At 49.9% G+C, this 24,482-nt stretch overlaps 1 protein-coding gene and 1 long non-coding RNA gene across 6 annotated transcripts in view; one reads left to right on the plus strand and one right to left on the minus strand.

Annotated features, from left to right (window-relative positions):
- The window catches only part of gemin2 (gem (nuclear organelle) associated protein 2), a 72,428-nt gene that overhangs the window by 27,283 nt on the left and 20,663 nt on the right, over positions 1-24,482 (minus strand). For 4 of the 5 annotated variants that reach the window (XM_072489070.1, XM_072489079.1, XM_072489073.1 and 1 more), the window contains exons 6-7: positions 16,135-16,254; positions 12,514-12,558 (exon numbers count right to left, since the gene is read on the minus strand). In XM_072489070.1, the coding sequence (XP_072345171.1) occupies positions 12,514-12,558; positions 16,135-16,254 (165 nt within the window). The remainder of the gene's footprint in view (positions 1-12,513; positions 12,559-16,134; positions 16,255-24,482) is intronic. The other variant, XM_072489092.1, reaches the window with a different exon arrangement.
- Positions 5,903-24,482, plus strand: part of LOC140399555 (uncharacterized) — a 97,044-nt gene continuing 78,464 nt past the window's right edge. The window contains exons 1-2 of the long non-coding RNA XR_011937716.1: positions 5,903-6,065; positions 15,770-15,939. This is a non-coding gene — a long non-coding RNA (uncharacterized lncRNA). The remainder of the gene's footprint in view (positions 6,066-15,769; positions 15,940-24,482) is intronic.

Raw genomic sequence — 24,482 nt, forward strand, 5'->3', positions numbered from 1 at the left:
AAATTAAGCTTATGCAGGGCCCCCCCAACTCCTGGCCACCTGAATACCCAAATATCGGAAACTCCTCTCCGCCTCTTAAGCGGCAGCTCCTCCAGCCCCCTTTCCTGCCCCTCGCATGCACCACAAAGAGCTCACTCTTCCCCACGTTAAGCTTGTAGCCTGAGAAGTCCCCAAACTCCCGAAGGATCCGCATGACCTCCACCATCCCCTCCACTGGATCTGCGATGTACAAGAGCAGGTCAGCAGCATACAACGAGACCCGATGTTCCTTCCCTCCCCGGACCAACCTCCTCCAGTTCTATGATTCCCTCAACGCCATTGGGCAGTGGCTCAGTTGCCAAAGTAAACAACAGAGGGGACAGGGGGCACCCCTGTCTTGTCCCCACGGTACAACCTAAAATATCCTGATCTCCGTCGGTTCATAGATACGCTTGCCACCGGGGCCTGAGAAAAACAATTTGACCCACCCTATGAACCCCTCCCCGAACCTGCCAAGCACTTCCCATAGGTACTCCCACTCCACCTGATCCTTCTCCGCGTCCATTGCCGCCACTACTTCTGCCTCCCCACCCTCCGAGGGCATCATAATTACATTCAGAAGCCTCCGCACATTTGCATTTAACTGCCTGCCCTTCACGAACCCCGTCCGGTCCTCGTGGATCACTCCGGGACAGAATCCTCAATCCTTGTGGCTAGACCTTTGCCAGCAACTTGGCATCTACATTAACGAGCGAGATCGGCCTATACGAGCCACACTGCGGCGGGTCCTTGCCCTGCTTAAGGATCAGCGAGATCAGCGCCCGAGACATTGTCGGGGGGAAGAATCCCCTTCCTCCCTCGCCTCGTTGAAGGTTCTCACCAGCAGCGGACCCAGCAGATCCACAAACCTCCTGTACAATTCGACCGGGAACCCACCAGGCCCCGGGGCCTTGCACGCCTGCATGCTCCCCAGCCCCATAACCAGCTCCTCTATCCCAATTGGGGCCCCCATGCCTTACAACTTGCCCCTCCTCCACTCTTGGGAACCTCAATTGGTCCAGGAACCACCGCATTTCCCCCCCCCCGTCCCTCCGGGGGTTCTGACTATACAGGTCCCCATACAAATCCCTGAATACCTCATTTACTTTAGCAGAACTCCGCACCATGTTCCCCTCTCTGTCCCTGATTGCTCCAATTTCCCTTGCTGCCTCCCTCTTGCGTAGCTGATGCGCCAGCATCCGGCTCGCCTTCTCTCCATATTCGTATACTGCCCCCTGCACCTTCCTTCACTGGGTCTCAGCTTTCCCCGTGGTCAACAAATCAAATTCCGTTTGGAGGCTCCGTCGCTCCTTCAGCAGCCCCTCTTCAGGGAATCCGCATACCTCCTATCCACCCTTAATATCTCCCCCACCAACCTCTCCCTCTCCGTCCTCTCTCTCTTCTCCCCTGTGAGCCCTAATTGAGATTAACTCTTCCCCCAACCAACGCTTTCAGAGCCTCCCAAACCACACCAACCGGTACTTCCCCATTATCATTGGCCTCTATGTATCTCTGAATGCACCCCCGGACCCGCCCACAAACCTCATCTACCAACAGTCCCACGTCCAAGTGCCACAGCGGGCGCTGGTCCCTTTCCTCCCCCAACTCCAACTCCACCCAGTGCAGGGCGTGGTCTGAAATCGCTATGGCCGAATATTCCGTTCCCTCCACTCTTGGAATTGGTGCCCTGCTCACCACAAAGAAGTCTATCCGTGAATAGGCCTTATGCACGTGGGAGAAAAAAAAGAGAACTCTCTGGCCGCCGACCTAGCAAACCTCCACGGATCCACTCTCCCTATCTGATCCATAAACCCCGAGAACCTTGGCCGCAGCTGGCCTCTTGCCCGACCTCGACCTGGATTGGTCCAGCACCGGGTCCAATACCGTATTAAAGTCGCCCTCCATTATCAGGCTCCCCGCTTCCAGATCCGGGATCCGACTCAGCATGCGCTTCATGAACCCTGCATCGTCCCAATTTGGGGCATACACATTCACCAGCACAACCCGGGTCCCCTGCAGCCTACCATTCACCATCACATATCGACCCCCATTATCAGCCACAATATCAGTGCCTCGAACGACACCCGCTTAATCACCAGGATTGGAACCCCTCTATTCTTCGCATCCAGCCCCGAATGAAAGACCTGCCCCACCCATCCTTTTCTCAGCCTGATCTGATCCACCACTTTCAAGTGAGTCTCCTGCTACATAGCAATGTCTGCCTTCAGTCCCTTTAAGTGCATGAACACCCGGGCCCTCTTGACCGGCCCATTCAGGCCCCTCACATTCCATGTGATCAGCCGGATCGGGGGACTGCCTCCCAGCCCCCCCCCCCCCCCCCCCCCCCCCCCCAGCCCCCCAGCCAACTAGCCATCTCCTTTCTTAGGCCAGCATGTGCCCACGCCTCCCGCACTCAGTCCCCCAGGCAGAGGACCCCCGCCCCCGACTCTCCCTCTTACCTCCAGTCCCCCTTCGGTCAATGCAGCAGCAACCCAGTCCGTCGTCCCCCCCTCCTGGCCAGAAAACTGTCTAGCCCCCTTGCTTCTCCCATTGCACTCCCGTAAGTCAGCTGACTCCTGCTGACCCCAGCCGCTCCCGTCTCTGCCAGCAATCCCCCATTTAGATTCCCATCAAAGTCCCCCCCCCCCCCCCCCTTCAAGTCGATACGGACACTCCTCCGTCACCGCCCCTCCCGTCGGGCCGCACAACCCTTCTTTAGCGTGGGAAAAAAGCCCGCGATTTTCTACCTGGGCCGGCCCCGCCCCCTGTGGCGCAGCTCCTTTCTCCTGCAGCCTCTCCCCAATTCCCAACAACCCAGAGCCCCCTGCTCCCCCTCTCTCCTTCGAACGCGAGGAGCGTCCCCTCCAAAACAATACCCATGCCCATTAAAACACACATATCACATCCAATCACCCCTTCCCACTCCCCAGCTTTCCCAAAACCCACAGCAAACCATTAGTTCGAGTCCAATTTTTTGTTCTGAATAAAGGTCCACGCCTCCTCAGGCGTATCGAAATAATGGTGGCGGTCCTGAAAAGTGACCCACAATCGCGCTGGCTGCAACAGCCCAAACTTCACCCCCTTTCGGTGGAGAACCGCCTTGGCCCGGTTGAATCCTGCCCTCTTCTTGGCCAGCTCTGCACTCCAGTCTCAGGACGCACTCTCTGTTCATGAAGCGGTGAAGTCTCACCACTACGGCCCTTGGCGGCTCATTTGCCTTCGGCCTCCTTGCCAGGACTCTGTGAGCCCCATCCAGCTCCAGGGGCCTCGGGAAGGTTCCCGCGCCGATTAGCGTATCCAGCATCGTGGCAACATATGCCCCGATGTCGGACCCCTCCACACAGGGAGACCCAGAATCCGGAGATTCTTCCTCCTCGACCTGTTCTCCAGGTCCTCAAACTTTTCCTGCCACTTTTTATGCAGCGCCTTGTGCCTCCACTTTCGCTTGCCAGGCCCAGGATCTTGTCCTCAGAGGCTTTCTGCTGCACCTCTCTAATCGCTGTCCCTTGAGCCTTCTGGATCTCCACCAGCCTCTCAATCGACGATTTCATTGGGGCCAGCATCTCTGCTTTCAGCTCTGCAAAGTAGCTTACAGGAACTCCTGCTGCTCCCGCGACCATGCTGCCTGGTCTCCACCCGCCGCCATCTTACTTTTTCGCGCCCGTTCACCTCTCTTCTCCAAGATCACTTTTTTGACCGCTCCACTCCTGGTCCACTCCATGCAATGCTGGTGGAACCTTACTGCTGCCTTCCCACACCGGGAATCGTCGTCCAAGTGCCACTGGGGCTCCTCAAGAGGGCCCAAAAGTCCCGTTCACGGCGGGAGCTGCCGAACGTGCGACCTACCCAGGCATAGCCGCAACTGGAAGTTCCCTGTAACCCCTTAACCCAATCTCCACATCTTTGGACTACAGCATGTGCAGAATTGCAGAAATTGTGATTTAATAACTGTCTCATACCAATTTTGTATTACTTCTTATTACAATCCCGGACCAAAACCCAACAGTTGCTAGGATACCAGTCAGAAACTCCAGTATTTTACTTAATTTGTAAGACTGTGAGGAAAGGATACTTCTCTGCAGAGTGATTTCACGCACAAATAGAGATATGGTATATTAAAACAATCTTTATTACTAACATAGGATTAAACTAACTTTAACATTCTACAAAAAATAGCTTTCAATTACTAGTTAAACTATGCTTAACAATAAAACGAAACACTAACTCCTACCTGCCATCTTTTTATCTCCAACCAACCAAACCCATCTCAGGTCAAAAGACACTTAAATACAGTTAAGCAAACAGGAGCTGGTTTAGCTGTTGACTGGACAACTGGTTTGTGATGCAAAGCAAAGCCAGCAGTGCCGAGAAACACCGCGCTACCTATGGGGACTCAGGCGCCTTAGCGGGGAATGCCCCATTAAAAATCGCACTCGCTTCCTGCACTGAAGAGCTCCGCTTGCTGAACCTCTCAGTGCAGGAAGAGATGAATGGCGTCCCGATCTCTCCACCCCATGTCGCGACCCCCGAAACCCTCCAAAACTCAGCTATAAGAGGGTCCTTAGGCTCCCCACCTCACACGCACAAGGCACCCCCGGGCCCGATCTCGGCCGGAGGGAAAATGCCAACCTGGTACCTTGGCACTGCTGGCCTGGCACACTGGCAGTGCTTCTGCCAGCTGGCAGTGCCACCCAGGCACCTTGGCAGGTGCCAGTGCCAGGGTGCCCTGGTGGCACCAGCAGGGTCAGAGGGCAAGCACCTGGGGGCCGCTGAGCCCCTGAAAGACTCCCACAAATGCTATTCAGTCTGGTCTCAGATTGTTGGGGATGAGCACTGAACAGCGCTTGCCTGACATCTCCAAGGTGAAAAGATAAGATCCCAAAGCTTTAGGTAGTTCAGGGGAGAGCATATTTGAGTGACACTAGCTGTCTCACTCTAATGTTCAGGTATGCAACTTTGTGATCCCACCTATAATGGGTGGGATTCAGTAAGAATTGCATTAGATTTTGCGGGTCGTGGTGAGCCAGGCAGATCCTGGAAGAGGGATCTACTGGCATCTACTGGCCTTGCTGCCTTTTGGGCGCATCGTGGCTGGTAGATTGCACCCAAAGTCTCTAATTATCTACTCCCCAGGGAAACCTCTTTCTATAAACAACTATCAATTAGCTCTATTCAGGTAAACAATATATATGGTTGGAATGAATCATGATCTTACTTTGACTTTAATTATCCCTTCTCTTAAACCAGGATTTAAAAGAAAATTACTCCAGCAGTCCCATACACACACTAACCCAGGCTTTTAACCACTACTGCATAGAATACAATATATATGAAATTCCGGCATACATCACGCTTCTTCACTTTTGTACTTCTTGCACATATTCAAAAAACCCAAAACGCACTCTCTGCCTACATTTGTATTTTTCGAGATTTATGTAATGTTGAACTAATAATAATTATTAGTGTCGCAAATAGGCTTCATTATCACTGCAATGAAGTTAGTATGAAAATCGCCTAGTCCCAACACAACGATGCCTGTTCAGGTACACTGAGGGAGAATTCAGAATGTACAATTCACCTAACAAGCACGTCTTTCTGGACTTGTGGGAGAAAACTGGAGCACCCTGAGTAAACCCACACAGACACGGGGAGAACGTGCAGACTCTGCACAGACAGTGACCAAGCCGGGAATCAAAACAGGATCCCTGGTGCTGTGAAGTAACAGTGCTAACCATAGTGCTACCGTGTCTATTTAACCTCACCCTAGGGGTCCATTGAGGGTACACATCTACTCCTCTCTCCACCCCTCCACCCCCCCTCCCCCCCATTGCTGCCCAAGGAAGAGTTTTAACTATGCCTCAGGACAGGCAGGAGAGTATTTATTCAAAGTGGTCCAGCTGCAAATGCACCTATATCTGGCTAAACCAGGGCAGGTTTAGGGTTAGGAATTATAGTAACTAAATGTGACATCATGCTTATTCTTTTTTCAGCACTTTGGATGCAACACCTCCAGAAAGGGTTTTCCAGGATGCTGCTAGATCCAAAAGGTTAAGTGTTTTACTTTTTCTGCTTGTGAGCCAAGAGAAAGTGTTTCCCCACTGTGCGGCAAGTAAATCTGCAACAACCAGACAACCCCGCCCCTATTCTCCATTTCTCCTATATATCTGTAATCTCCATCTCTTCCCCACTCCCTCACCATACCCAGCTGTGATTGCATGGTCATTTGCTGTCCTAAACACAGCAGGCCTGCTGCTGGGTGATTTATAGTACAATTCAATGATGTAATGCAGAAAATATTTATTTGATAAGGTGCAATTGTGTTCTTTAGGTCAGTATTTTGGTCAGCAAAGCTCAGGGCATATTTGAATTTAATTGTTGTTTAGCCGATTAGAAAGTGAGGCGTGATTGCAGCTTGGAAGCATTCGGTATTTTAAAATTATTTTGCACCTATTTTATTTTTTCTTTATAAATTTAGAGTATCCAATTATTTTTTTTCAATTAAGGGGCAATTTAGCATGGCCAATCCACCTATCCTGCACATCTTTTGCTTTGTGGGGGTGAGACCCACGCATACATGGGGAGAATGTGTCTACTCCACACGGACAGTGACCCAGGGCCGGGATCGAACGTGGACCTTGGCACCGTGAGGCAGCAGTGCTAACCACTGCGCCAGCCACATTATTTTGCACCTATAAAATTGGGCATCCGGACTTCCGGTGGCGGCTATGAGGGAGTAGGTCGCACATTTGGTGGCTCCCGTTTCGGTCGGACTTTTGGACCTTTTCCCCTGACTTTTTTGCGCTTTTGAGCGTGGAACTGGAAAGAATTAGTACTCAGGCACTGGACCCATACAGAATTGTATGGACCTAAGAAGCCGGAGGGACCATAAACAGCAGACGAAGTGGTCGTGTAAGGGCACAGTGGAGGCTGTGAGAGAGACCAGCATGGCTGGTGTTCAGAGCAAGGAGCCGACAGCCCAGCCCACAATGGAGCAGCTCCTGCAGACTATGCAGGAGGGCTTTTTGGCTTTGAAGCGTGACAACTTGGAGCCGCTTCAGAAGTCGACTGATTGGATGGGAAAAAGGCTGGATGATCAGGCTGAGAAGCTCCAGCAGTTGGAGAAGTCAGTGGAGGAGCAGGCTGACTTTCAAACGGGGGCGGATGTGGAAATTCGGAGGCTGAGGGACCAGCAAAAAGTGCTTCTGGAAAGGCTGGAGGACCAGGACAACAAATCTCGCCGGCAGAATGTAAGAATCGTGGGCCTCCTGGAGGGGGCAGAGGGGCTAGACGCTGCCGCATATGTAGAGGGTATGTTTCAGAAATTGCTGGGGAACGAGGTGCGCCCGCGCCCGCCGGTGGTGGACGGAGCACACAGAGTGCAAGTGAGGCAGTAGCGACAAGGGGGTCCCCCACGAGCGATGGTGGTAGGCTTTCGCAGGTATCTGGACAAGGAACGGGTGCTGCAATGGGCAAAGAGCACACAAAGCTATATTTGGGACAATACCACCCTGCGTGTGTACCAAGATTTGAGCGCGGAGGTGGCCAGGAGGAGGGGAGGCTACAGGCAGGTGAAGTAGATACTGTACAAAAACAAGGTGAAATTTGGGCTGCTTTTTTCTGCCGACTGTGGGTTATGTACAAGGGTCAGCAGTTTTTCGAGGAACCCGAAGAGGCGATGGACCCAAGGGTTGGGTTAAAATGGATGCTTCAGGGGAACAATTTTTTTCTGTGTCTGTATGGGAAGGACTGAAGAGTGCCTGTTATTTCGTACCTCTTTTTTTCTTGTTTAACTTGAATTGTGCTATTGTGGGGGTTGTGTATGACTTGTATAGAGTGTTTGCTTAAGTAGGGCTGATCTGGGGAAGTGGTGTGGAGGGGTCGGGGGTGGGGTGACTGGGAACAATCGGTGGGAGACGGGCTGAGTGCAGCTAGTCAATGGGAGCCGAGGTGGGGGGGTCCATATAGTTAGATTAGGACAAGGGTTAGGTGATAGGAGGGTGGTGCTGGGGGGGGGGGGGGGGGGGGGGGGAGGAGGAGGAGGGGGAGTTGTTCTGCTGACGGGGATGGAAATTGGGCATGGTAACAGTGAGGAGGTCATGGGTGGAGCCGGTCAGGGGTCGGGCCAGAGGAAGCGCGACACATGGCTGGGGGGCTGGCCAAGGAAAGGGGATGGCTGATCGACAAAGGGGGGGGCGAAGTGCCCCCCAGCCAGGCTGATCACCTGGAACGTTAGAGGGTTAAACTGGCCAGTGAAGAGGGCGCGTGTGTTTGCACATCTGCGGGTTCTGAAGGCGGACATAGTCTTGTTGCAGGAGACGCACCTGAAAGTGGCAGACCAGGTTAGGTTAAGGAAGGGCTGGGTCAGTCAGGTCTTTCATTCGGGGCTTGATTCTAAGACGAGGGGGGTTGCGATCCTGATTAATAAAAGGGTACAATTTGAGGAGGAGGGCACAGTCGTGGATGGGGGTGGCAGGTTCGTTATGGTGAGGGGTAAGCTCGAAGGGGTGAGAGTAGTCCTGGTCAGTGTGTATGCCCCTAATTGGGACGATATGGATTTTAGAAGGAGGATGCTAGGGAAGATCCTCGACTTGGATTCGTGTAAGTTGATCATGGGCGGGGACTTTAATACGGTCCTGGACCCAAGCCTGGACCGGTCATGCTCAAGAACGGTCAGGTTGCCAGCAATGGCAAAGGAACTGAGAGGGTTCATGGAGCAAATGGGGGGAGCAGATCCGTGGAGATTTAGTCGGCCGACGGCGAGGGAGTTCTCGTACTACTCCCACGTCCACAAGGTGTATTCCCGAATTGACTACTTTGTTGTGAGTAGGGACCTGCTGGCCGGAATGGTGGGGGCAGAATACTCGGCAATTGCCATATCGGACCATGCTCCGCACTGGGTAGACCTGCAGTTTTGTAAGGACAGCTTTCAGCTGGACGTTGGACTACTTGCGGACGAGGCGGTGTGCGAGAGGCTGAGGAAATGCATGCAGAATTACCTGCAGGTGAATGATACTGGAGAAGTCTCGGCAGCGGTGCTCTGGGAGACACTGAAGGCAGTGGTGAGAGGGGAGTTGATTTCAATCCGGGCATACAGGGACAGGACAGATGGGGCAGAGATGGACCGACTGATTAAGGAAATTCTACGGATGGACAGGAGTTACGCGGAATCCCCGAGGCCAGAGTTACTCAGGAAACGACAGAGGCTGCAGGCCGAATTTGGGGTGCTGACTACAGGCAAGGCTGTAGAGCAGCTGAGAAAGGTAAAAGGCGCGATTTATGAGCATGGGGAGAAGGCCAGTAGAATGCTTGCGCAGCAACTGAGGAAGAGGGAAGCGGCTCGGGAAATAGGGAGGGTAGTGGATGGGGAAGGTAATCTAGTGGGTGATCCAGCAGGGCTGAACAAGGTCTTTAGGGACTTTTATAGGAAGCTGTACACTTCGGAAGCACCCGGGGGACATGAGCCGATTCTTGGACGGACTGACCTTCCCAAGAGTAGGGAGGGGGTTGGTGGACAGACTGGGGGCCCTGGTCAGGATCGAAGAGGTGTTGGGGGGCCTGAAGGTCATGCAGTTGGGTAAAGCCCCGGGGCCGGACGGGTATCCGGTGGAGTTTTACAAAACATTTGCCGGGATTGTGGGGCTGGTGCTGGTCAGAGTTTTTAACGAGGCAAGAGACAGAGGGAGTTTACCCCCGACGATGTCACAGGCAACCACGCCGCTCATTCTGAAACGGGATAAGGACCCGGAGGCCTGTAATTGTGGAGGACCAAACTGGGTTTGTAAAGGGGAGGCAGCTGGTGGCCAACATAAGAAGGCTGCTCAACGTGATTATGATGTCCCCGGAGAGTAGGGAGGTAGAGATAGTCGTAGCCATGGATGCTGAAAAGGCTTTTGACAGGGTCGAGTGGGATCATCTGAGGGAGGTACTAGGACGGTTCAGGTTCGGGGGGGGGGGGGGTTTATCGACTGGGTTAGGCTATTGAATCAGGCCCCGGAGGCGAGTGCAAGGACGAACAGGACGATATTGGACTACTTTAGACTGCACCGTGGGACGAGACAGGGCTGCCCTCTCTCCCCACTGCTGTTTGCGCTGGCCATAGAGCCTCTGGCAATTGCACTGAGAGCTTCTAGGGGCTGGAAAGGGCTGGTCCGGGGTGGGTGGGGGGGGGGGGGGGGGGAGTGGAACATAAGAGTCTCGTTATACGCGGATGATCTGCTGTTATATGTATCGGACCCAATGGTGGGGATGGACGGTATTATGGCAACCCTGAGGGAATTTGGCCGGTTCTCCGGATACAAACTGAACATGGCGAAGAGCGAGTTGTTTGTAATTCAGGCGAGGGGGCAGGAGAGTAGGCTGAAGGGGTTGCCGCTCAGGCTAGTGGGGGAGAGTTTCTGATATTTGGGGATTCAGGTGGCATGGGACTGGGGCAGGTTGCATCAGCTCAACCTGTCCCGACTGGTGGAAAAAGTGAGGGAGGAGGTCCGGAGGTGGGATGCGCTCCCGCAGTCATTGGCGGGGAGGGTGCAGACTGTTAAGATGACTATTCTCCCGTGGTTCTGGTTTGTTTTTCAGTGTCTCCCCATCTTTATCCCGCGGTCCTTCTTTAAGAGGCTGAATAAAATTATTCTGGGATTTGTATGGGCAGGGAAGTCCCCGCGGGTGAAGAGGGTGATGCTTGAAAGGAACAGAGGAGAAGGGGGGCTGGCGTTGCCGAACTTCAGCAACTATTACTGGGCGGCCAACATAGTGATGATAAGGAAATGGATGGTGGGTGCGGGGTCAGTTTGGAAGTGGATGGAGGCTGCTTCATGCAGCGGCACCAACTTAGCAGCCCTGGTCACGGCGCCTCTGCCGCTTTCGCCGGCATGGTGCACCACCAGCCCGATAGTGGTGGCGGCTCTTCGGATCTGGGGCCAGTGGAGGAGGCATGTAGGGGAGGTAAGAGCATCGGTGTGGACCCCAATATGCGGCAACCACCGATTTGCCCCGGAGAACATGGACGGGGTGTATCGACTGTGGAGGTGGGCGGGGATTGTGAGGATGGGGGATCTATTCCTTGAAGGGAGCTTTCCGAGCATGAGGGCGCTGGAGGAGAAGTTTGGGCTGAGGAGAGGGAACGACTTTAGATACTTGCAGGTGAGGGATTTTGTACGCAGACTGTTGCCGTCCTTCCCATGTCTCCCACCGAAGGCGAGGCAGGACAGGGTAATTTCTAGGGGAGAGGGTAGAGTTTCAGACGTCTACAAGGAGCTAATGAGAGCTGAGGATACGCAGATCGAGGACCTGAAGCTTAAGTGGGAAGAGGAGCTCGGGGGGGGGGGGGGAAAGAGAGAGAGCTGGAGGACGGTATTTGGGCAGAAGCCCCGAGGCAGTGTAAACGCGACTGCAACATGCGCCAGGCTCAGTCTGATCCAGTTTAAGGTCGTGCACTGGGCCCACATGACGGTGGCCCGGATGAGCAGATTCTTCGGGCTGGAGGCCAAGTGTGCTAGATGCGCTGGAGGGCCGGCTAACCATGTACACATGTTCTGGTCGTGCCCTAAACTCGGGGGGTATTGGCAGGGATTCGCAGATGTCATGTCCCGGGTGTTGAAAACTGGGGTGGTAATGAGCCCAGGGGTTTTGGAGGACCCGGGAGTCCAGGAAGAAAGGGAGGTCGATGTTCTGGCCTTTGCTTCCCTGGTAGCTTGGCGACGAATACTGTTAGCATGGAGGGACTCAAAACCTCCGAGGACTGAGGTATGGCTATCGGACATGACGAGCTTTCTTGGCCTAGAGAAAGTCAAGTTCGCCTTGAGAGGTTCGCTACTAGGGTTCACCTGAAGGTGGCAGCCATTTATTGACTTCTTCGCAGAGGAGTAAGCATCAGCAGGGAGGGAGGGGGGGAGGCGCTGGGGTAGAGTAGAGTAGGGAGATATTGAGGCAGGTCCGTACGTGAACAGAGCCGTAGTTTGCACTATGTTTCATGTGTAATTTGTGTCTTGACTTCTTTTTTTGTTTGTACTGTACAATGTCATTTTTTCTATTTGCTTAAAATACCTCAATAAAATTGTTTGTTAAAAAAAAAATAGGGCATCCATTGTACAACCAGTGTGCTCTAATGTACCTTTTAAAACATATTACTAGTCTATCTCCTATGGTATTGCTCACACGATGTACTGTTTTAGAAAGAATGAGGTTTCATCCCAAAGAAGAATGCAATATTTTGCTCAGCTGCAACAGGATTTCTTCAAGGCCACAGGGTTCAATCATTTTAAGCACACATAAGTTCAAAGATCAGAGTTTATGTATACTTTGGTTTAGAAACATCTGAGATTTGATTGTACTTGCAGCTCAGAGACACGAACATTTTGCAGCTCAGAGACACTAACATTTTAAAATTGTGTGATCTTGAGACATTAGGTCAGAACTTGTGTCTTTATGTCTAAAGTTCTTATAAAATCAACATTCGCTTACTGCTCAAAAGCAAAGAAAAATTAAATCTGCACGTACCTGACTCATTCTGCTGACAATGCTCAACAAAGGAGGAAATCCCACCTGCAAAATAGACCAAATATTTATAGCAACTCATTGCATTCATTTGATTTTGGACTAATTCTCAAAAGAAAGGAGAAATCTAAATGATACTAATGGAAAATTCCAAAAGCATTTGTGCGTCCAAAGCTAAAAGCAGAGATACAAATGCCAGTTACATTCTTACACAACTGCTAAACACCAGAAATAAGATTTCACAGATCCCAGCAGAAGAACTGATGAAGATCTGCACAAGGTCCAGAATTTACAAACGATGGTTCCTGCCAAAAGAATGGGACCTGTAAAGGGTCAGGAATCCAATGTGATATGCAATAGGCTACACTGTGGCTTGTTAACGGAGCCTTGACATTAGCCAAGAAACCCAGAGGGGAGATGCTAATCAAATGACAGGTGGGCTGATGAGCTGAATCTGTCTAAAGGAAGAATTTCTACTCAAATGGTACACTGACATATTCAGAATGGCCTTAGTGCATATGGATTTTTGAAGCTGCTGCAACACAGGAATGGAGAGGAAACTTGGCAAGACTTCTACTTGGGAGTTTCTGCTGTGAGATCTGAGAGACTGCAGCGAGGTGAGCGTTCCCAAGGATGGGAGGTAGCAGACAGTTTCTCCAGCTAAGCAACAGTGCATGGCAGAGACCGAAGAAGTCAGCATCAGAAGGGTGGTCCCTCCAACCAAGAGACAGTGCACTAAGACGTTCCAGGTCACTCGAATATCTGAATGGTGTTACACTTGACTTTCCAACATTCAGCTGCTTCTCTGCTCAACACATCTTGCAGCTCCACTCATTTCCCTTTCTCTACATACCGCACACCCTTGGTAACAGCCAGTACCCTGATCCCATTTGCCGGTCGCACCCATGCCTCACATTCACCCTCCAAATGTTCACCCCCTAGCCATTTCTAACACAACTCTGCCTTCTCTCTTTCCATAAGACAGCACACATCAGCGGCAAGCAGACTCTGTGGTGATGAAGGTGGGGCGATGGTCCACCAGTGACAGCCACCTTGATGGGCACTAGAAATATGTACCCACTTGCTTCATTGAGAATGAGATCTTGTTTTAGGAGGCTGTGGATGTCAGTGGCGACATATTGTGAAAGCCGCCTGATGCTCACATGTTGAGAGAATTAATTTTCTGCTGGAGACCTTGGGCTGAATTCTCCGCCCCGCCACATTTCTGCCTCGACCCGCCGGTGGGATTCTCCGTTACGCCGGCCGGTCAATGGGGTTTCCCATTGTGGGGCAGCCCCGCGCCGTCGGGAAACCCCCCGGCGCAGGCAAAATGGAGCATCCCGCCGGCGGAGAATCCCGCTCCTTGTGTTTTGTGACTTGCCTCCTTGGAACGGTGTCCAACCCTTTTGCCCTGTGAAGCACTATGTAGCTGAGGAGAAGACAACTTGTTCTATATCAGAGGCGCAAGGGAGAGCCATACCACTGCAAAGGCTAATAACAGGGAAGTGCAACTGAAAGTGGATGAAATGCAAGACAGGTGAATTCACTTCCAAGAAGTTTGCAATCACCTTTAAGTAGTGAAAGCACGCTCCGAGAAAGGAGTGTTGGAAAAGACTCTCACCTGGCCTTGGCTGGAGCTTTCCCATTTCAATGATCAAAAAACTCCCAGCCTGTCAGTTGCACTGAAGAAGAACTCCTTGTTGTACACTCATCTGGTTGACCCTGGTGTGCGGCTGAAAGCTCAGGAATTAGATGCACTGGCTGTTAAAGCCAGAATGCTTGGTTAAACTATAATGATCCATTAGAGTATTTAAATTACTCATACAATAGCTGCCCTCCTGTCTTCAAACCCACTTGGGTGAAACCCAGAAATGGGTGGGATGGATGATCTTGGCATTCCAATCGGACCCAACACTTCCCCACACATACTCTAACCTGCCTCCCTTAATCCGTAAAAACTACCCAACCCCCTCACCCTTGAGGAAAGAGAGTAGTGAAACCAAGTTTCTGAAACAATTTATCATCTCCGGTTTGTACTCAAAATTACAATTTATTTCCATGTTTTGCAATCTTTTGCCAAAAACTGGGAGCTACTTTGCAGCTTAAATTGCTGCCTTTTACTCTGGCATGCACAGCTTTATTTTATTTCCTTTGACAGTCACATTATCCTGGCTCCTTTCGGTACTCGCGCTTAGCATCTGTCATAACAAATGTTCCAGACCCACACATTGAATGTGAAAGCGTCTGCACTTGCACTGATGAATAAGCACGGCGGCTTGCGATTGCCAAATCTGGATGAGGGTCATTTCACAACAGACCTGCTACTACATTGGCAGTATATACTCGCCATGCAACACATATGAAGAGCATCCAAGTGTCACTCTTTTACTTTTGATATGCATCCTTCTCTTGCAGCCATGAAACAAATACATCAGCAGCTGGCACCAGTAATTTGTATTTGCTGAAAGGCTCAAATGTTACTGATGCCAGATGTTCAATGAATTCATCAAAGCTTCAGTAGCATGCCTTCCAATAGTCCAGTCTACCTTTTGCTTTCCTAAGACCCATCATAACCCAATCGAACTAGTTAATTGTTATTACTCAGTACCACTGGCTTTTATGGCATCTAGCAGTTGAGGTAAAAACTTGCGATTAGATAGCAAGTGATCACATTGTTTTAATTATTTCTGAGGGTAGTGATTAATGTCATGAGGGTTTTGTTTTGTTGATCTTTAGGTCAATACTTTGTCCCCAATGACAAAATACCTATGAATCTGGCTAGAAATGCATTCCGATATATGACAATTAGCGCAAGATTGGTGTCAAGATTACCAATAGATGGAACTGAACTAGCATCCTTTACTATTTGTTTTTAATTTAATGAGTACCCAATTCTTTTTTTCTAATAAGGAGCAATTTAACGTGGCCAATTCACCCACCCTGCGGTGAGACCCACGCAAACATGGGGAGAATGTGCAAACTCCACACGGATAGTGATCCGGGGCCGGGATCAAACCCAGGTCCTTGGTGTTGTGAGACAGCAGTGCTAACCACTGCATCACGGTGCTGCCCCAGTACAACTTCTTCTAATCATATTAATGATTTTCCCCATTCTATTAATCAGTTGGGGATTAAATATTTGAATCATCACAAAGTCAGGTTAAAATTGAAACTAAGGAAAGTTTCCTAAAAGTGGGTTTGAAGCCCTAACTATCTGTACTTTGTTGAATTCTAACTTTGTTACTTATTGATTCAAAAGCATATGGAAACAGAAAACGTCACAACAAAGCATCAATTTCTACAGTTCTCAGTAATGTACCTTTGTGTGCAACATAGAGCAAGCTTGAAAAAGGAGACCTTAACTTTGCCACACCCCCTCTTACCCTGCAAGTTTGATGTGGCCACATAACATCTGTGTGACAGAAAAAGGTAAGATATTGGATTTGAATGAAACTGAAATCAGTGCAAAAATATTGCTAAGCCTCAAGATTTTTTTAAAATCAAGTCCAAGTATAAACAAAATCTAATTTATTCAACACAGCACAAAGATTTACTTGATACCAATCACCCACTGATCGAGCAGCCGATTTCACATTGTGCTACTTATAGAATAAAAATATTCACCTGCACATAGTCAATGCCTGGGTTATCGGGATCATTCATGATTGGTAATACAGATGAACCCAAGTACAATTTTTGTCCAAGACAGAACTTTTTCCATCCTTCTTCATCATCAAGTATTGGCTGTGAAGTTGACAGGAATTTCAATTAATTCAGAAAAGAATGTTTCATCATCTTAAAGGGAACTCGATCAGTAATCTTTAACAGTACATTGAGCATACCAAATCAATGAGGCCATTCAGCTGTCACTAGATGGCAGCAAGACATTACTGAATGTTTTCTCTTCATAACCAGTAGGTGTATTTGCATTTGTTAACTTTAACCAATCTACACTTACAAAATTACACAGCAAGATTATGCTGTCTTCAGGAAAAGATCTGCAATCACCTATTCATCACTGTAACAAAGTACGAGAGAGATGGTATGTGTGCCATAAGCTTTTAAAAGTTTTGGATCAACAGTAGCATTACAATTATTATTTTTTAAATTTAGAGTACCCAATTATTTTTTTTCCAATTAAGGGGCAAAGCATTACAATTATAACATGTATACTATATGTAAAATGTCAGAATGACAAAGTAAGATACTATGGCTTAAAAATGCGCTCTTAGGGCAGCACAGTGGTTAGCACTGCTGCCTCACGGCACCGAGGACCCAAGTTCAATCCCGACCCCAGGTCACTGTCCGTATGGAGTTAGCACATTCACCCAGTGTCTGCGTGAGTCTCACCCGCACAACCCAAAGATGTACAGGGTAGGTGGATTGGTCATGCTAACTTGCCCCTTAATTGGGAAAAAAAAATTGGGTACTCTATCTTTATTTTTTTTTTAAAAACTTGCTCTTAATCAAGAAAGGCTTCCAGCCTGTAAGGGAAGAAGACAGGAAATTAGTTCAGGAATAGAGTGAAATTAACTGAGAGTGAGGTGTAGGCTGGAAAGCAATCCCTGTTAGCATCTTGTTGATTACTGCACTTAAAGACAGAACTGATGTGGTGAATAAGCCTCACTTGTTCAAAGCTCTGGGCTGTGTGTCTAATTAACCAAGTGCTGGACCTGCTTCAGCTCATTCCATGATGTAAACTATTTCAAGCACTCACTCAGTTACAGCAGATGTAAAATTAACATTCCTCCCATGCCTTCCTGAAGATGTTGACTCCTCACGAGGTAAAAATGCTGCACGGGTGCTCATCACCCCCAGTAGTTCACCCAAATGACTGTTTTTCATGTGCAATCCTCGACAAATAGTCTCGGAATTAGGCAGGTTATTCAATGGTTCAGGCATCACCGTCAAATTCAAAACTGTCCTCAATTTCTGCCATCCAGGGGACTTTAGGTGGCGGTGATGTGGCGAGCAGGTGACCTGGTTCTCACCAGGGTACTTGGTTTTCAACCCTTTCTGCCTGGTTTAGGAGCGATGTTTTGGAAGAATTTGATGAAGACCCTCTCGCTCGATTAATGGCAGGTAGAAATAGTTCAAAGCAGAAATCGGGCATGGGAGCATCGGAATCAAAGGTTCCCCCATCCTCAGTGGTGGTTATGGTGGGAGGGGCATGGCGGCAGAGTCTGCGGAGATGATGGCCCCTCAGTGGACGATTGAGAAGTTGGGGTAGCATCTTGAGAGATGAATTTAAGCAGCCACCGCAGGTGGTCACTGAGAATTTGGAGAAGGCAGTGGAGGGTGGTCTTGGTCAAAATGGACCGGCGGATAGAGGTATATGGGGGTGGGGGACGGACGATTCAGAGGGTGGAGGCGGTGCTCTGAGCTGATTGTCTCCTTGGAGGCAAAGATGCCAGTGTTGGTGGAGAAGTGGGGAGTGCTAAAGGTTGCTGATTAGGAGAACTGCTCCAGATGGCAAAACTTAAGGATTGTTGGTTGCCGGAGGGCCTGGATGCTCCCAACTCCATGAACTACATGTCCAAGATGTTCGGAAAGTTGGTGGGGGAGGGGGGCTTCTCGACCCCTCCCGAGTTGGACTGGGCTCATAGATCGCTGAGGCAGAAGCCCAGATCGGGAGAGGACTGGGGGTGAACTAAAGTGCTTGAGAACTATGGAATTTGTTGTTTGCTCATTGGGGGCATTGGCATTACCCAACCTATTATACTATTACTGGGTGGCAAATATTGATAATTTGCAGAGATAGCCACTGTGAAGATTTGGAATAAATTTAGGTAGCATTTTAAATTGGGCCCCATGTCTCTGTTGGTTTAGATTTGCAGAAACCATAGATTTGTACCACCTGGCTTGATGCTTAGAGCATGGGGGGAGGGAGGGTGGGTGAGGTTTATAGATATGTTTCTGGAGGGTAGGTTTGCCCATTTACACATATTGCTGGAGAAGTTCCAGCTTCCGAGAAGTGATGTATTTACGTACTTTCAGGTGCACAATATTTTTACGCAAGGAGCTTCCTTCATTTCCCCTGGTTTGTTGCCTTCTCTTATGGACAGGGTCCTGTCCTTGGCTGAGGTGGGGGAGGTAAGATTTTGGATGTCTTTGGGCAGATGTTGATGACGGAGCAGACATCGTTGGAAGAAGTAAAGAGGAAGTAGGAAGCTGGAGTGAGGCTCTTCACAGGGTCAACATCACATCACACGGGAGCCGAGAGTAGGAGCGGAGATTTAAAAAGAGCGGGAGCCGAGAGTCAGAGCGTAGATTTAAAAAGAGCGGGAGCCGAGAGTCAGAGCGGAGATTTAAAAAGAGCGGGAGCCAAGAGTCGGAGCGGAGATTTAAAAAGAGCGGGAGCCGAGAGTCAGAGCGGAGATTTAAAAAGAGCGGGAGCCAAGAGTCGGAGCGGAGATTTAAAAAGAGTGGGAGCTGAGAGAGACCCTTTGAGCAGCGGCCTGAGTTTTAAAAACAATCCAGGAGTGTCATCATAGGAAAACGCAAGTTCATTGGCTGGTAAGTAACTGGTAATTTGCAAGGTCTATTCTAAATTGCTTTCAGATTAAAGCTAAAGAGAGAGATATTTTACAGATTAGAAAGACTAAAACTAGCTGGAAATTAAACAAGAAACACAAAGTAAATCTAATTAAATAAGATAGAGATGCAGGGCCAAGTGATGTGTTGTACCTGCATGATGTGGGAGCTGGTGGACCCCATTGTGGTTCCCAATGACCATATCTGTAGTAAGTGTTGGTTACTTGAGGAACTCCGGCTCAGAGTTGATGAGCTGAATTCTGGGCTTCCAGACGCTGCGACACGTCGGGCGGGGTGGGGGGTAGGTACCCGGACACAGTGTTTCAGCAGGCAGTCACATCTCTCAGACTAACTAACTTGAATTAAGCCAGTGGTCAGGAACAGGAAGTTGTGGCTGCAAAGGTGGCAGGAAGAGGGGTCTGGGAGTTAGGGTTGCAGGAGCCTCAGCCCTCGAGTTTGTCCAACAGGTTTGAGATTCTTACTCTGTGTGTGGACAGGAACAAGGGCTGCAGTGAGAATGGGCAAACTGACCACAGCATAATGTTACAGGGAGATATTCAACTGGGGGAGAGAAAAGAAATGTAGCCGTAATTGGGGATAGTATAGTTAGGGGCAAGACAATGTTGTCTGTGACTAGGATCGAGAATCCCGAAGGTTGTGTTGCCTGCCTGGTGCTCGGATTTGGGATATCTCATCTGGGCTGCAGAGAATGGGAGGGTAAAGATCAAGTTGTCATGGTCCATGTAGGTACCAATGGCATAGGCAGAACAAGAATAAAGGGTCTGAAGAATATGAGCAGCTGGGGCTAAATTAAAAAGCAGAAGGACAAGGATAATAATCTCTGGATTACTACCCGAGCCATGAGCTGATTTGGACAATCAGACCATAAGACTGTGTTCCTTCTCCTGGCATACAAGCAGAAACTCAAGCGGAAGAATCCAGCTAAGAAGGTCGTGCAGTGCAGGTCTGAGGAAACAGAAGAGCTCCTGCGTGACTGCTTAGAGACAGTGGACTGGTCCATATTTATGAACTTAGCGACCAACTTAAATAAGTATGCCACCACCGTCACAGACTTCATCAGCAAATGTGTGGACGACTGCGTGCCAAAGGAAGCAGTAGGTATGTTCCCCAACCGGAAACCATGGCTCAATCGAGAGGTTGACTTCCTACTGAAGTACAGGTCTGAAACGTTCAAGTCAGACGACCCTGACCTATACAAGAAATCCAGCTACAACCTCTGCAAAGCCATCCGAGATGCCAAGAGAGAATATCAGACCAAGCTAGAGTCACAGACTAGCATTACAGACTCTTGGCGTTAGTGGCAGGGCCTAAACAACGGAACGGGCTACAAAGCGAAGTTGAGCAGTATCTCCAGCAGCAGCGCAGCCCTCCCCGGTGACCTCAATGCATTCTATGTTCGGTTCGAGCAGGAAACCAACGATCCGCTGTCGAGTGCCCCAGCAGCCTATTAACACACCCATACCCACCACCACAGCTTCCGAAGTCAGATCGGCCTTCCTGAAAGTGATCCCTCGGAAGGAGATGGATCCGGACGGGATCCCTGGTCGTGCACTGAGCTGCGCGGACCAGCTGGCAGATATGTTTGCGGCCATCTTTAACCTGTTCCTACTCCGCTCAGAGGTCCTCACCTGCTTCAAGAAGACCATCATACCGGTGTCAAAGAAAAACGTGCCTCAATGACTACCGTCCGGTGGCCCTGACTTCAGTTGTAATAAAGTGCTTCGAAAGGTTGGTCACGAAGCACATCAGCTCCATACTCCCAGAACTCCAGGATCCACTGCAATTCGCATACCGCCACAACCAGTCCACAGCAGATGCCATCATCCTCCAAATATCTGTCCTGGTCCACCCACGTCGACGTTACCACCAAGAAAGCACAACAGCGCCTATACTTCTTCCGACACTCATCCCTAGAGCATCTCGACAACAAGGACTCCTACATCAAACTCCTATTTATTGACTACAGCTCCGCCTTCAACACCATAATCCCAGCCAAGCTCATATCAAAGCTCCAAAACCTAGGACTTGGCTCCCCACTCTGCAACGGGATCTTCGATTTTCTGACCAACAGACCACAATCAGTAAGAATGAACAACACCTCCTCCACAATAGTCCTCGACACCGGGGCCCCGCAAGGCTGCGTACTTAGCCCCCTACTCTACTCCCTGTACACACACGACTGCGGGCAAAACTTGGTTCCAACTTCGTCCACACGTTTGCTGACGATACGACCATACCGGGCCGGATCTCGAATAACAACGAGTCAGAATACAGGAGAGAGATAGGGAAGCTGGAGGAGTGGTGCAGCGACAACAATCTCTCCCTCAATGCTAGCAAAACTAAGGAGCTGGTCATTGACTTCATGAAGCAAAGTACTGTCAGCATCAATGGGGCCGAGGTGGATATGGTTAGCAGTTTCAAATTCCTACGAGTATACATCTCCAAACATCTGTCCTGGTCCACCCACGTCGACCAATAAAGCACAACAGCGCCGATACTTCCTCAGGAAACAAAGGAAATTCGGCATGTCCACATTAACTATTACCAACTTTTACAGATGTACCATAGATAGCATCCTATCTGGCTGCATCACAGCCTGATATGGCAACTGCCCGGCCCAAGGTCGCAAGAAACTTCAGAGAGTCGTGAACACAGCCCAGTCCATCACACAAACCTGCCTCCCATCCATTGATTCCATCTACACCTCCCGCTGCCTGGGGAAAGACTCCTCCCACCCGGCTTACTCACTCTTCCAACTTCTTCCATCGGGCAGGAGATACAAAAGTCTGAGAACAGGCACGAACAGACTCAAAAACAGCTTCTTCCCCGCTGTTACCAGACTCCTAAACGACCCTCTTATGGACTGACCTCATTAACACTACATGCCTGTATGCTTCACCAGATGCCGGTGTTTATGTAGTTACATTGTGTACCTTGTGTTGCCCTATTATGTATTTTCTTTTACTTTCATGTACTTAATGATCTGTTGAGCTGCTAGAAGAAAATTACTTTCCACTGTACCTCGGTACACTTGACAATAAACAAAATCCACATGGCATGATCGTTTAATTGGCACAGGGTCAATAAGATTAATGAGGTAAATGTGTGGCTCAAAGGTTGGTATGAGAGAAATGGGTTTGAATTCATTGGACATTGGCATTGGGGAAGGAGGGAGCTGTTCCGATGGGAGGTCTTCACCTGAATCAAGCTGAGTCCTGGCGAATTGCGTAACTAAATAAGGGGGTGGGGTACAGCTGTATATAAAATTCGGAAACCAAAGATAAAGGAGAAGGTAAGAGTGCAGATTAATGATGAGGACTTTAAACAAATTAAAAGTCCTGAGGGCTCAGGAGAGGTCAGTAAAGTTTCCAGAAGTAATAGAGCAGAGAGTATTAAAAAGCAGCAAGAATCCAACTTCAGGCATAGCAAAAAAGGGAACATCTATGAGAAGGGGGCTGGTCAACGCATGACTCAGGGTATTGTATCTAAATGTGCGCAGTATACGCAACAAGGTAAATAAGCTTGTTGCACACATTGAAATTGCCGATTACACTGGCGGGTCGGGTACAGGCAGATAAAATGAATGTGTTGCCGCGATTTGTGTTTATTTTTCAATGCCTGCCGATTTTCCTGCCAAAGGCTTTTTTCAGAGAGATTGAGGGAAGGATTACGTCGTTCATATGGGGAGGGAGGGTGGCAGAGTTAGAAAGGTGCTGCTACAGAGGGGAAGGCAGGCAGGGGGTTTGGGTCTTCCGAACCTGATGGCGGCGAATGTGGAGAAGGTGCGGAGCTAGGTTAGAGGGGCAGCATGGTAGCATTGTGGATAGCACAATTGCTTCACAGCTCCAGGGTCCCAGGTTCGATTCCGGCTTGGGTCACTGTCTGTGCGGAGTCTGCACATCCTCCCCGAGCGCGCGTGGGTTTCCTCCGGGTGCTCCGGTTTCCTCCCATAGTCAAAAGGTGTGCAGGTTAGGTAGATTGGCCATGATACATTGCCCTTAAGTGTCCAAAATTGCCCTTAGTGTTGGGTGGGGTTACTGGGTTATGGGGATAGGGTGGAGGTGTTGACCTTGGGTAGGGTGCTCTTTCCAAGAGCCAGTGCAGACTCGATGGGCCGAATGGCCTCCTTCTGCACTGTAAATTCTATGATTCCCAGTGGGTCAGAATGGAGGAGAGTTTGTGCAGGGGGTCAGGATCGAAAGCACTAGCAACAGCGCCGCCCCCGATAGCCCCGGGGAAGTACTCAGGGAGTCCGGTAATAATAGCTTCATTGAGAATTTGGAGTCAGTATCGCCAACACTTCGGGTTGGGGGCAGGGTCAAGGGAAATGCCGATTCGGGGGAACCACAGATTTGAGCTAGGGAGGTGGGATGAATATTTTCGGAAATGGGAGGAGAAGGGGATTAAGACACTAAAAGATTTGTTTCTTAGGGGTCGGTTTGCAGGACTGAAGGAGCTGGAAACGAAGTATGGGCTGGAGCAGGGGGAAATGTTTAGATACATGCAGGTTTGAGATTTCGCCAGAAAGGAGATACAGGGCTTCCCGGTGGAGCCGGCCTCCGCATTGCTGGAGGAGGTGCTGACGACAGGGGGACTGGAGAAGGGGGTAGTGTCAGCGGTTTACGGGGCTATTTTTGAAGAGGAGAAGGCACCACTGGAAGGGATCAAAGCAAAGTGGGAGGAAGAGTTGGGAGAGGATATGGAGGAGGGGTTCTGGTGTGAGGTGCTCCAGAGAGTGAATGCCTCCACCTCGTGCGCGAGGGTGGGGCTGATACAGCTGAAGGTGGTGTACAGAGCACACCTCACGAGGACGAGGATGAGCCGATTCTTTGAAGGAGTAGAAGATGTGTGTGAACGTTGACGGGGGGGGGGGGGGGGGGGGCACTAATCACGTTCATATGGTTTGGTCCTGTCCAAAGCTAGAGGATTACTGGAAGGAGGTTTTTAGGGTAATTTCTAAAGTGGTGCACGTGAAACTGGACCCGGGCCCCTGGGAGTCCATATTCGGGGTGTCGGACCAGCCAGCGTTGGAAACGGGTGCGCAGGCAGATGTTGTCGCCTTTGCCTCATTGATCATCTGAAGGCGGATCCTGATGGGTTGGAGAGCAACCTCTCCACACTGTGCCCTGGCGTGGCGGAAGGACCTGTTGGAATTATTGACTCTTGAGAAGGTTAAGTTTGAACTGAGGGGAAGGATGGAGGGGTTCTACAATTCATGGGCATTATTCATTATGCACTTTCAAGAACTGGATAACATTGAACATTAGTTGGGGGGGGGGTGGAGGGGGGGGGGGGGGGTGGAAGGGTTGGGGGGAGGGGGGCGGTGTGCGTTAATGGTGGCTATGGGTGATTCCTGATTCCTTTTTGTCATTTGTTTATGCGAACATGCGGGCGAATGTTTGGGGTTTGGTGAGAGG

The sequence above is a fragment of the Scyliorhinus torazame genome, chromosome 2, assembly GCF_047496885.1.
Source record: "Scyliorhinus torazame isolate Kashiwa2021f chromosome 2, sScyTor2.1, whole genome shotgun sequence".
In the NCBI taxonomy this organism is placed as follows: domain Eukaryota; kingdom Metazoa; phylum Chordata; class Chondrichthyes; order Carcharhiniformes; family Scyliorhinidae; genus Scyliorhinus; species Scyliorhinus torazame.